Source organism: Penicillium robsamsonii, assembly GCF_028829455.1.
Source record: "Penicillium robsamsonii strain IBT 29466 chromosome Unknown utg000001l_segment0_segment0, whole genome shotgun sequence".
NCBI lineage: Eukaryota > Fungi > Ascomycota > Eurotiomycetes > Eurotiales > Aspergillaceae > Penicillium > Penicillium robsamsonii.
In genome coordinates, this window is record NW_026643219.1 from 3,251,126 (window position 1) to 3,264,537 (window position 13,412).

Consider the following 13,412-nt stretch of genomic DNA (forward strand, 5'->3'; position numbering starts at 1 on the left):
ATGAGCGATCATATTTTCTTGTTTTCTTACCTCGTATCCTACGTGGCATTCTCTTCATGTAAACTAAGATTTGACATGCATAATGGATTAAATTTTCCCTTTCTAACGAGAAATGATAACTGCACGTGACGTCATCGGGTAGCACTACATCAGCTTTCAGCCCCTTCGTTGATCCCCGCCAACAAATATCAAATATCAAATATCACCAGACACAGATCCCTCCAACAGAATGTCTTCGATTACAAAGACGGTCATCGCTACAGGCACCTCGTCGGGCTTGGTAAAACCGCATTCCTTTGGAATATCCAGACTCCAGCTAACGTATTTATAGGGATTCGAAGCAATCAAGCAGTTACTCCAGCAGGCACAGCCGTACAGCTTTATCCTGGGTGCCCGTGACACAGAGAAGGCTCAGGTTGCGTACGATGACCTGAATTTCGACACTTCAAAGCACAGTGTCTCTATCTTGCCCCTGGATCTTTTGAACCTCAAGAGCGTGCAGTCGTTTGCTAAGCAAGCACTCTCGGAATTGGGTCAAAGGCCATTGAACTATCTTTTCCTTGTTGCGGGCCTCGTTGCCAGCGCCGACGGACCGGGACCTCATGGCTCGAAATGGTGCGAAGCGTACGTGGTAAATCATCTGGGTACGTTAAAGTTCGATCCATCAGCTACTAAAAGAAGACCCGGGAGGCTGGAGCTAATCACTCGTGAATCCCAATTCAGCCCAGCATTATCTTACCCACCAATTTGCTGAGGTACTGTCTGCCTCGCAATCACGTATCGTCGTTGTATCTTCGGGGGCAATTCGTAATGTGAGAGGAGGCGACCCAAGTAAGTTTCGTTCCATCTTTCCAATCGTGTTGCCAAAAGCGAAGTTGTTCACAATTCTGACTTCATTTCAGGCACTCTTGATGTCGATCTAAAAGCAAACTCCGGCGCGAGCGCAAGAGTAGCGTACAGTGCATCGAAATTCACCCAGCTTTTGGGTGCACATTACTGGCGTCGTAGCCTCCCGAGTTGCAAACTCGTGGCTGTTTCGCCAGGTCTCATCCCCAACACCAAGCTTGGCCAAAATTCGGGCTTGGGAATATCTATGGATATGCCCGATGCTAAGACAGTGCCGGAGGGTAAGGACATTGCATCTGAATCTATGATTTGAAGACGGTATCTAAAAGTCAACAGGGGCCCAAAATATCCTCCGTGCGCTCACGGTCGAAAATCTCCCCGCTGATCCGGAACAGATTTTCTTGACCAGCTGGGGTGAATGGTGGCCCAAGGATGTCTACGGTTTGAGTCTCGATCTTGCGTTGCAAGATAAGTGGTGTTTGAGCAAGGACGACATTGAGAAGTCCGAGCCTGTGTTCCAGGAATAAGGAGCAAATATGTCCATTCATTCGCGAATCGAGGAAAATACATAGACAGGAATGGGTCAAATGTATCCCCTTTGCAGCAGAGAGCCTTAGGAGCGGAGGTTTCTGTGTGCAGCGCCTCGAGCCTAGGCGAGTACTAACGAATACAAAGCTATGATTATAATATAAAAAAGGATATAGATCGGCCACAAGATTATTATATTTGCAAATATAGGGAAGAATCTATGTGAATCTAATTATCATGCACGCATACCGGAAGTTTCTAACCGGTAGGAATCAGTCATACTCTAAAACTCAGACAGTACACCACATCATCATGCAAGACTCGCAATCTACTAAGCGCCCGCAAGCTTGCGCATGGCGGCAAAGTTGGGTGATCCAAGACCAGAAACAGGGTCCCAGCCCTTAGTGGCGTTCCAACTGGCACCTGGAATCGATGGACCACCATTAGCGGGGCCGCTGAAGCGGCCATGGCCATCGCAGCCCGTGCTGGCGCCGTCAACAATGTCCTTTAGACCATCGCGGCCGGCCGAGTACAGCCAGGGGTTGAGGAAGCCCATGGGTGCTTTCTTGGCCTTGTGGCGGGCGTCGTTGAGGAGGGCGATGATTCCAGCAAAGGCAGGTGCCGAGCAGGATGTGCCATCGACGCTGGTCAACGAGCCCCTATTGTAGATGGCGTAATTCTGGCCTTGGGCTGTGACGTCGGGGAAGGCTCGGCCCTTGGAGTTGAAGAGGCCGGACCAGCGGTTACCCAGGGTGTCGAGGTACTTGGACACAGCGTCCTCTTGCCATTTCGGGCGGTCCCAGAGATCGGAGAAACCGCCGGACGAGAAGAACACAGCCCTCTCAGGGGCAGTGTGGGTTGTCGCGCCGACCGATGTCACCCACGGGCAGGCAGCAGGGAACTGGGGTGGGAAGTGGGTCGCGTTCCTGCCGTCGTTCGTCTGGCACGCGGAGCCAACGCCGGAGTCGCCAGATGAGAAGATGACAGACACACCACGGCTGCCGAGCTGCGAGAACAGGTTGCAAACGGTGCGGGCGTACTTCTCCGGGACACTCTGGAGGTTGATATTAGAGACTGAAGAAATCAGGAATACAGGGGGGAGATCATACCTGCTCGTCCTCGCCATAAGAGGTGGAAATCACCTGGGGGAGGTCCTTGCGGTCCATCTTGAGCACGTTCTGAAGGAATTCAAGGTACGGCTCGTTGTTGTTATCATTGGGATCAGGCTGGTCGAGGTCGGGAACAAGTTTACCACGACCGCCGACGCTAAACTCGGTAACAGGAACAGGAGAGCTGACTCCAACAATGTACTGCAAGTCGAGGTTTGCCTCGCTGCTGCTAGCTTTCGAGTCTTGATCATTACCACCGCCATTATACTGGACGACGGTGAAGTTCTGGCCCTTGGCAAAGGGTGCAACATTCTTTTCAAATAGTTCCAGATCAGCGTAGCGTGCATACTCCTCCAGGTAGCTGGCAAATCCGACTTTGTTCCCATTGGAGTCGCTGGCCTGGTAGTCACCGATGTTGTACATATCCTTGAGACACTGGGGAGTGATGACGCTGTTGCAGTCCGGGGAAGCGGACATGGCCTTCGAGCGGAATTCCGCGTCGGTTTCCTTGGTCTGGGTGTGCAGGATGGCCGAGTTGGCGCGCAGCTGGCCAAAACGGGTAGTTGGCTGGATCATGTTGATGTGTGACTCCATAGCCTCCGGGACGGAGTACCTGAGCGTGCGAAGACGCTCAATGTGCTTGACACCGTTGACGTAGAACTGGAAATTGGCTGCCAGCAGCTTATTTGCCGTCTCCACGGTGGTGTAGAAGGTCATCCAATCGGCATCCTGTTCGATCTTGGTAATACCCGCACTTTCGAGCCAGTCACGGATCGAGTTCGCAGACTCCGCGCTGGGCTGCAGCATCCGCTTCATTTCCTCGTGGGTATTGAAGTGGTGCCCATAGCTAGGATGATCAGGGGTCGACATGTCCATCACAGCCGCTTCAAATCCGGCAGTATCCCCCTGTGCCAGAGCAATCTGTAGCTTCATGGGCTGATCAGCACGCGGTGTGCGAGAATATCTCCATCCTATGGCGGGTCAGTGTATCAATTCCGTCGGTTTAGTTTAGAACGCGAGTTACTCACCCTGTGGAACAGCAGACAAACTCTCAAATACATTAGCTGCAGCAGATGACGCGAGAAGTGACAAGACCGCGAGCGACAGAGCTCCGCGGTTGAATAGAGGTACAATCATAATAAACACAAGCGATATGACACCCTCTTAGACACCGGTCGGGGCCTCCACACAGCGAATACGGGAAGTATAAATAGTCCAACAGGAGACAATCAAAACCAAAGGAGGGGTAAAGACCGTGAATTGGTATTTATTATGGTTGCATTGGTGGGGGGAATGAATGGGGCGATAAAGAATGTGTGTTGAAGTCCAGGATAATACAAGGTTGACAAGGACGGAGTGCTTTAATTGAGGTTTCGCGTCATCTCCTTGGCGCGATAAATTCCACTGTTCCAGTCCAGTGGACCCCTGGTGGATTCTCGTTTTGTGAGACTGTTCTAAATCAATGGCTGGCGGCTGGGATATTGCATCGGGATTTGGCTACTCATGTCGTGACCAACAGCTTTTTCAGCCCGAAGAACAGTGAATTAGTGATGTGATCGGTACTATGTACGTACTCCGTATAGAGATTAGTCCTCTATCCCATTGTAATATCGAGTGCGTCCGTCGGGCATCCGTTGATGATCAGCAGGGGGTTGATCCACTCTGAAGGAAACAATGTGAGGGGTGTCAGGGGCTTGTTTGTGTTGTCGGTGGCTGGATGGCTGGACCCTAAAAGGAGATCTCTGGTTCTGGTTCTGATCTAGTACAGTCCACAGTTCATCAGTTATCAGATCGGATAGGAGCTGGAAGATGTGTTCATGATCAAAATCATCCATCCCCTGCCAAGCCCCTCGAGGAAGGTTAGGACGGTGATCATGCACTGCTACACCAGCTAGCAGGGAAGCTGGGATGGTGATCCTGCATATGCTATGCACTGTTGCAGTAGCTGACAGCCAATGGGGCTATCGCTTCAAAAATTAAGACAATATTGGAATAGCGCTAGGCTTTTGTGGCGCTGAAATGCGCCAAAGCACTGTCGCAACCTGAATTTTGTTTGCATTGTGAAGCTGGGCCAAACAATCTGTACAAAATTATGGTGTGCCAGAGTCGTATTCAGGCAATGGAGACCGATGTGGCTGGTGATCTTGATCTTCAGAGCTTCATTATCTGATGTGTCATCTCATTGGGTAAAAGGGGCTGGGCAAGGTGACAAGATGGAACGGAATACTCCATATACTTGCTTCTGTGAGACATATCAGGGGTCGACATGGTAGCTACCATTAGCTCGAACTTTCCACCAGTGTGTTGTCCAGGCGATTATAAAATGTTGACTTTTTGGGAAGCTCCGAAACGATCAACGATAGTCCACCGGTTTTCCGTACTATCCCGTGACCCTCTTTCAAATTTTGCGTCCACACGCGATGCAATGTTTTTTTTTCTTTCTTTTTAAGGATTATATCTACGGAGTAAATTTCTTGACTGCTAGGGCCCCTGACTTCAATAGTCGGTAAGTTTCTGTCTATGAAGCTGCAAGTCAAACGAGTTCTACCTGGGCAGATATATAAAATCTAACTGGGTTATGCATTACATATATACTATGTATATGCCTGTCCTACCGTCCAAAAATAGCACGGCTTCTGTAAACGACCCCCGGAAAGCTTATGGAATCATTTATAATCAGGGGCTGGGGCATCAGGAACAGCGTAGTCGATACCTGGCTCATTCATTTCCAGATGATGGGCATAGACCATCGAGGCAATGGAATCTTCGGTCAGGAGATATGTTTGGCTGCCTTGGATGAACCAGAATGCAACAGCGATGACCAACATAACACCAAAGACGGCAATGGCGAAGTTCATATCGCTGGGCGCCGGGTTAGGGCTGCCAGGGAAGAGGAAGAAAATGGTAGTGATGATACAGTAGAAGATGCTGACCCAGTTCAACCACGGACCAAGGCGACCGAGCTTGAACGGACCCGGGGGCAATTTCTCACGGCCGGTGATGAGCAAGGCAAGGATTGGCATGGCATAGGAGACAGTCAAGGCGACGGTGCTGACGCTGAGAATCGCTTCAAGTACGGTGTTGGCGAATAGGTACAAGATACCGACGATGCCGATGACGATTCCCTGTCCCCAGAGAGCGCGGGCAGGGACTTGCCACACAGGGTCGACATGGCTGAAGTACTTGCTGAACGGCACGCCACCGTCACGGGCAAAGCCCCAGGTCAAACGGGAGGCAGTGGTGAGGATACTGATGCCCTGGCCTACACCGTTGAAAATGAACATGGCAATCAGTACAGCGGCACCTTTCAGTCCAACAGTCTCGACCATAAGCTCCATGAAGGGGAGGTCGGCATTGACGACACGGTCCACATCCTGGATGCAGAATAGACAGACCACCATAAAGATGAATCCAGTCACGGCACCGAACAAAACAGCCATCCAGATAACTCGAGGAGCATTCTTCCGAGGCGCAGGAATCTCCTCCACCATATGAATCACCGAATCAAATGCGGTCAACCCGTACGCTGCCTGTACCAACCCGGTGAACCAAACTACACCGTCGCTCCAGCCAGTTTCATTCATCCAAACACCAAACGCAAATGAAGCGGGCTGGAATGACAGTTCACTCTTAGTTCCAACCGAGATAAGAAGAACAAGAGAGAGAACAATAAACAAGCCGAAGAACCACACTCCAACAAAGTTGTTAATCCAGGGTAGGATCTTGTCCTTGCGGCAGCTGACCACGTTGACCAGGGTAAGCACGAAGACCACCCCGATATATACAACAAAGTTGAGCCAACCTTTGTTGACTCCATCCCACTCGGGATCAAACATGGTCTTCATGCCCAGCAGAAACTCAGTCATGAAGGCAACTTGCGACGCAGTCAAGGTCCACCATCCAAATGTATTGATCCACGCACACATATATGAGACGAATCGACCCAGAGGTGTATTCCACAGTCGATATACCCAGTAGGCCTGACCGAGGGCAGTAGGCATGCTGCTAGTCAACTCGCCCAGTGAGAGGGCGACACAGAGATTGCATATTGTGACCAGCACTAAGCCCCAGAGAATAGTGATAGCACCGCCATTGGTGAGACCACTGCTGAGATCCTGTGCGAAAGTTGAGTAGGTACCTTGGACACGTCAGCACACTTTCGGGTTGCATCGGATGGCAAAACATACCTAGTACACAAAAGGCCAGCGCCAGCATACTCCACATATTGAATTTCCGCGTCAGGGCCTGGGTATGACCCAGGGCAGCGAGATCCTGCGCATCTTGCACATTTTGATCCGTCAGTGGTGGCTTAAGAGGTTGCGAATTGTACTCCAAATCCATGCCGTGGTAATTCAGCCGGAGGCGATGTATATCAACTTAGTGGGCAGGCAGGGGGGAAATGCGCCCATTTTCTGTCTGAAAATCAAAAAAAAAAAAACATAAATAGGGGGAGAAGTGGTGATTGCTATATACTAGTTAACATGAAATCTGGCGCGGTCCGCGTTGACAAACCCCTCACGGATCAAGTAAGATACGAGGGGTTTAGATAAAGCTGGAGACCAATTGAGCGTGTCCAATGATGCGGGCTGATAATAGTTTGGACTTACTAGGTGAATCAGAACGATTGGTCATGGACCGGGGAGATGTTGATAATAGAAACGATCTGCCCTTTTTTTTTGGTTTTGCGGGGAATCGCCTTCGGGAGGACCTCCCTCCAGTGGGCCGTCCTTAGCCTCCATAGATGCCTCCACTCCACTGATAAGTAATGGGGTAGAATTAGGATTGGATTTACAATCAAATAATTGTAGATATATAGATATTTTGAATCTAAATCGCAACCATATATTGCATGTTTCATAGTTCCGAGCTCCGACCGTTGTAGCTCAACAACTTCTGTTCAAGGAGATCCCCTGAAATTCAATATGCCAATTCAACAGGAAGCAAGCATAAGCTTGCAGTCTTTCCGACATAAAAGTCAATGGCATATCAAAGTGAAGAATAATCAGTGGCGACAGCTGACCCAAAACGGCAAGTCCATGCGTTGCCGATAAAGAATCAACGATTAGCGTTTAGGGAGTGGGCTTTAGCACGGTTTGGGAGGGTCAAGCCTAAAATTTGACATGCTTCGATGTGTAAACAGACATAATAGTAGCGGTAGAACTGCATATCTGTATTCCATATTGGATATTAAATAGTATCTATGTGGAGTCGATTCCACACATGCGCGATAGCGACCAGAAGCCATTGTGATATCAACGTGGATTCGAGACAGCTTGAAGCATTTGTAAACGATCAGCAACCGAAATCAGGAAGGAAGACCAAGTATGGTTCGTGAAAGTAGTCCCCATCGAAAGGGGAAGCCCAACACGACGGATTGGGAATGCGTTTTGCACCACTGAAGCGGCGGTTTTGAGCTTCGTCCGGGGAACGGTGTCATCAAGGTCCACTTCTTCCATTATTATTTCGTAACAAGAACCAAGAGCCTTAGCTCAGGCTGGGGGGGGTCTCCTCAGTCGGGCATCGCCGTGGGGTCTTCGCCCTCGATTAGACTGCAAAGATAAATCTCGTCCGGATGAACTCCACAAAAGCAAGGAGAGGGAGACGCGAACACCAAGATACGGCGATATAGGCCAATAATGAACAGAAAATAGTACGCACGGTTGTGAAACAGCCCCATGAACCCCAAATTAGTTCAATTTATGAGTTACGCCCTGCTGTTCCCGTGACAGACCGGCAAGCTCACTATCGATGGCGTATGCTCAAAGGCAGATCATGAAAAGTGTACAGTAGCCTGCTGGCAGCCGTGAGCCGAGGGATTGCAGCGATATTCAGGCACGGCGCACCAGCCTAATCGCAACGAGGAGTATTGGACGATAGAGTCACAGGATTGGATGTGTGACTTCTAGAATCATTCTAGTCTCCCCTTACTGCTGTAATCGGCGCAGCTAGCCTCTTTGGTCGACGGCAAACGCCTTGGGCTGTATCCTTCCGTAGCGCCCCTGCTTAATTTCCGATGCCAGATTCCGCTTCTCCTATCCGCTTCCCCGATCAGAAGTTGGGAGTCGAGCACGTCTCTCGAGATGATACTGGCTCTGTTCAACTTACTTTTGGGATTGACCATGTCCGTTGACTATGAATCCTGAAGTTGAAGATGTTGATTATTATTCAGCATTAGCCAGGTCGAGGCCGAAGCCGATATGAAAGACCACATGGTGTGAAATGCATTCAGTGTGGAGTTCGGGGGGATTGTCCTTGCTAACCGATAGTGGCCAGTCAGTCCAGCACAGACATCAGATACGAAGGAGTCTCACTTACATTGCAGGTATATATAACCGGACGGGACCACCAAAGGGCAACTATTTCCAGACTGGGAAGCGTCGGGCCATACGCACACAAGAAAAGAAAGGGAAATGTTTGAGCAGAATGAATCATCCGAGTCTTGGCAATTATATTAATGCTTTAGCATACTATCCATGAGGTATTCCCATTCATGTAGGGGAATCACAAGTCACAAAACACTTTTGTGGTCGCCACGACCCGAAAATCAAATCATGTCTTGAGAGATGAGAGAGGGCCACATTCGAGCCCAAACAACACCTGGTCCGAACGCCTGCGCCAGTCCACCGGGGAAAAAAAGAGAAATGAAAAACAGAGGGAAAAAATAAAGAACGCCGACCGGGACCGCGTTGTCCGGTTACTCTAAGAATACAACGCTAGTCGCGGTCATGAAGACAAGAAAAATGCTTAAGGGCAGCATCACTGTGGTACGATCGATATGTACCTGATCATAGTCGAGGGTTTTTGGTATGGTGCCAAATTCCGCCCGGTATCAGGTTCTGCTTGAGCAGTGCGAGCTCCTTATGCAGGGCCTGGTTTTCTTGCTGAATGCCGTCGATGTAGGTAAGAGCATTGGTGAGGATCTCGGATTTTTTGAGAGACCCGGCGCCAATCTTGGTATGTTTTTGAACACCCGAGGGCGAGATGGCCTGCTCGAGGGAAACAAATTTGGCGTTCATGTTGGTGCGGTAGCGCTTCTCGATGATGTTGTGAGCCGCGCGCTTAGCAGCATTCCGCATTTGAGGGTCTTGGCCACCCGTTGAGGAGTGATTTGAGTCTCGGGAGAAACTGCGGGTCTTGCGGGATGAGGCGGTGGACTTGGAGGGTTGGGGGGTAGCGACCTCTTCTTCCTTCATCTCTGGACTTGAGGACCACCTTGTTGAAGATGAGCGGGTCTTACTCTGTGTTTGGGGTTGAGAAGAGGTGTAGGTTGGAGGTTGGATTGTCGACTGGGTCTCGAACGCGTTCGAGTCGATGGATTGCCGTGCAGCAGCGGATGGCCATGTCTGATCGTCACTTTCGAATTCCTTTGGGGAGATTAGATTTAATACAAGACATGAGAGGTGGAGAGTCATACCGATGATAGTGAAGCTGAATCTTCGGCCATGGGCATGGTGAATCCACTGATACCAGAGCTAGCAAATGGGTCGTTGAAGAGATCTTTGGACTCGAGATTGGTGAGGCTGTCGGCGAAGTCGAATGACACGGGCTCCATATCGGCGGGGTTGATGGAGAACAGATCGATGGCGTTGTCATAGCTCCAGTTGGCAGCGAGAGGGTCGGGCCTGTCGAAGAAGTCGGCGGGTCGAGACTGGGGACTCAGGTGTTGGCTGAGGTAGGTCCCCTGGTCGATGGAGAGATTGGGGATCTCATTGGATCGGTTACAAGCCATGATACACATCTTGGATCATATGTTGGCCTGAAAAGGCAATAACAGGATTGGGATATGTAGTAAGTTGGAAAGAGGTGGTATAGTCAAGGGTGGCGAGGGATCTAGGGTTTATAAATCAACAACTGAAGATACCAAACAGCAGAGGGATTTTGGCCGTAGGGGATTTATATAAATCCACAATGTGCCCCGAAAAAAACAGGGGTACGAAGGTGATCCGGAACAGACAATTACGCCTGTGTACGAAGCCGAAATTGGCCAGTGATGTCAGGAACTTTACAGTGCCTGCGTATCAAAAATGGCCTAGCCTCTTCGACTAGCCAGTAGAATAAAACCGAGACCCCCCCCACGATCTATAACGGTCGGCTCCGACGAGTCCATTTTCCGATATTCCCCTAACCTGTGAAACCGTTTAGAGTAGATGTCACGGGAGCCGGGCTGGGCCTTTGCTTAATCCGGCCGAGTCTCGGACCCGGTGCTTTATGTAATTTATGTAATTTGTTTATATTTTGTATATTTTTATACCTCCTTTTCCAGTTTTGACAGGTTTTGTGTATCTTTCAATGTATTTTTCCCTCTTCTTTTGCTGCTCTGACATCTTGAGACCCCGTCGAGCCGACCTTAATTCTCCCCAACACACGTGGTATGGTCAATTATTTATATAGATCTCTCAACATCCTCCCATAGATCACTTTTTCTCTTTTCAATGAACTCTCGGGTATGAAGAGATCGTACCGGTGTTGCAAAATTGCCAGAGTAGCCACGTATCATCAATGGAGTAAAATATCTCACGAATTATATATTATATTTTGTCTAAGCCCGGTGGCTATCACTAGCGGCAATTTTATGGAAATTATTACTCGGTTACAATCATCGCAACTATTATTTTGATTGTATTTCTCTTGCGATCCATACCTTCACTATCGAATATTGTTCCTCCATATGGAATAGATCACCCAAGGCGCAAATGTAGCTGTGCTGCTGTATACTAAAGAGATGTTTGTAAAAGCGACATCTGTAATATCAATATAGAAAGGCCATTAGCCCGGTATAAAAATATACCATACACGTTGTATCGACTAGAATCATGTACGGAAGTCTGCATGCGCGGCTTCGCATCTTTTACATTCTTTGACGCCCGGTAAAAGTCATATCCTGTTTCTTCGACATGCTGGCCAAATATACTTTAGCGATACCTGTCGCCAACCCTGTCAGGCAATCGATTTAAATGGATCTCTTGAGATATGTATGCCACCGAATTATACGTCATCGGCTGTATTCCTTTAACAGAGATATCATTTCCGATCTTCCGAAACAAATTGATATGCTAGTAATAATGATGAACATTGACACGTCGAATCAGGTTAAAATCACCGAATTGAACACGCCACGGTGATACATATGAATTCATCCCTAATCTTCCTTGGAAAGGTCGCGTAAACTTGGCTTGTTTCTGCCCTGCCGCTTGTGGCAAAATTCACGAGGTGTATCAGTCTAGTACTTTTGTACTTTTGTCTGACTGAAAATCAGCGCCACTTTTCTGAACGATTCATCGAAGTACATCTAAAACAAACATATCAGATCCAGATGTATATTAATGGTACAGAGAAAGTGTGAATTAGACGTGGATTGCCTCGATCGGTCTCCGTCGTCCAGTAGCGAAGTGGGTAAATCCCGCTTATCCAATTTTCCTTCATATGGCGCCACTTGCACTTTAAAGTGGGGTGACTCGGATGCTCACCTTTCCTCTTCGCCCTACCCTCTCCAACCCGATATCCACCGAATCCATACTCCATACAGGAAGCTTCCTGTGAGAGTTCATACGAATTGTAGACGGAAGCCGTTTCTCCAGTTTGGGATCCGGTCAGTAGTTCCGCTTTTATGGCATGAGGGTTCATCTTCTGATCCTCCCCGATGCTGGGGCCGATCCGATTGTACTTCTTTTTTTTTCTTTCGAGATCTGAGAAGTCCTTACCGATACCGTTCTTGATTGCAAAAAAAAAAAATGATATACTACATTGTTAGACTTTTGTGGCTAATGACCCCTTGACATCTCAGATCTATCACAACCTTAAAAAATATTGTCATGTAGACCTCTAGACCGGGGCTAACCTGCAGGTAATCTGATTACCCCTATGTCACTTCCAAGATGAGGGACCCGGCACGCCTTGACCAGGTGGAGTAATAACGGGCGCTAGACCTGTCATCTGCACAAAATACACGGATCTTGACTCGATTCCGGTCCCGACTATCGTTCATGGTTCTTAATTCTCGACGGATCTTCCTCCTAGGATACTCTTGGCCATTGTCCGGATTCGATCACATACAGAGAGGATGAATTTTGCCATATCGATGAATCACAGAGGCAACTTTCATGCGCTTGGAAGTCTGCGAACTTTACTTCAAGTCTAACATAGCTTTATTCTTTAGGGCCAGATTGTGGGATAAATATAGCACCAGATCTGGAAGTGTGGCTTCTGGGGCCTGAATAATGAACAACGTTAACGGTGCTTGATTCTCGCTTGCTAGCTGCCAAGTACATCCAGTTGGTTCATGCGATCTGATGAAACTTATTCATGGCCCTAGGCGATGAAATGACTTTATCGGGGCCTTTGCTCGATATTCCTTTCGATAACTATGATATTCTATTCTATTCAACTCTGGCTATGGTTACCTTCGCTTGGAAGAAATATCACCCTTACTTTTCGCAATAGTAAGTTAGATTGCATTCAAGAAAGTTGCCTCTGAACGACTGCTCGGATTTAGTTCCCAAACGAGATATACATCATACGGTTAAGCACATGTCTCAATTGCGGATACCCATGTAAATACGCGATCCACTATTTACATAATTTATTCACACGTACGGACGGAGGTATTATACAATGTGTTCCCCGAGGTCCCCACTCTATCTTTTGTAGATTATCGCTAAGCGACATACTTAGGATGGGCTGAGGTTGATATGGGTGTACTCGATGGGCACATTGTGGAATTGAGGTGTCGCACTAGGATCTGATATACAGGGGTGACAGGATCTACGATCTCACATATGAATTCATAAGTGAAGATAAGCATCTGCCTCTCTGCAGAATCGCCAGATTGGGGGAGGATGCTGTTTGGACACCCATATTTTGTGGTTTACAATGATTTCCCTAGTATCGCTTACTTCTAGGATTTCAGGAGGAACTGATTGCTGGGGCACT

General features: G+C 48.5%; 5 protein-coding genes across 5 annotated transcripts; 1 reads left to right on the forward strand and 4 right to left on the reverse strand.

Moving 5' to 3' along the window:
• Positions 1 to 229: 229 nt before the first annotated feature.
• Positions 230 to 1,373, forward strand: N7447_001282 (uncharacterized protein; the record flags this gene model as incomplete). Its single annotated transcript, XM_057225558.1, has 5 exons — positions 230 to 280; positions 332 to 644; positions 724 to 831; positions 903 to 1,127; positions 1,183 to 1,373. 5 exons carry the CDS (start codon positions 230 to 232, stop codon positions 1,371 to 1,373), a joined length of 888 nt encoding a protein of 295 aa, XP_057089574.1.
• A 332-nt stretch (positions 1,374 to 1,705) lies between these two features.
• On the reverse strand, positions 1,706 to 3,620 carry N7447_001283 (S53 family peptidase; the record flags this gene model as incomplete). The annotated part of the gene is made up of 3 exons (XM_057225559.1): positions 1,706 to 2,428; positions 2,484 to 3,454; positions 3,512 to 3,620. The coding sequence occupies 3 exons, from the start codon at positions 3,618 to 3,620 to the stop codon at positions 1,706 to 1,708; spliced, it is 1,803 nt and encodes a 600-aa protein (XP_057089575.1).
• A 1,529-nt stretch (positions 3,621 to 5,149) lies between these two features.
• On the reverse strand, positions 5,150 to 6,824 carry N7447_001284 (putative amino acid permease family protein; the record flags this gene model as incomplete). Its single annotated transcript, XM_057225560.1, has 2 exons — positions 5,150 to 6,621; positions 6,671 to 6,824. The coding sequence occupies 2 exons, from the start codon at positions 6,822 to 6,824 to the stop codon at positions 5,150 to 5,152; spliced, it is 1,626 nt and encodes a 541-aa protein (XP_057089576.1).
• A 911-nt stretch (positions 6,825 to 7,735) lies between these two features.
• N7447_001285 (uncharacterized protein) lies at positions 7,736 to 7,939 on the reverse strand (the record flags this gene model as incomplete). The annotated part of the gene is made up of 1 exon (XM_057225561.1): positions 7,736 to 7,939. One exon carries the CDS (start codon positions 7,937 to 7,939, stop codon positions 7,736 to 7,738), a length of 204 nt encoding a protein of 67 aa, XP_057089577.1.
• Positions 7,940 to 9,268: 1,329 nt separating this feature from the next.
• N7447_001286 (uncharacterized protein) lies at positions 9,269 to 10,221 on the reverse strand (the record flags this gene model as incomplete). The annotated part of the gene is made up of 2 exons (XM_057225562.1): positions 9,269 to 9,847; positions 9,898 to 10,221. 2 exons carry the CDS (start codon positions 10,219 to 10,221, stop codon positions 9,269 to 9,271), a joined length of 903 nt encoding a protein of 300 aa, XP_057089578.1.
• Between the last annotated feature and the right edge of the window lie 3,191 nt (positions 10,222 to 13,412).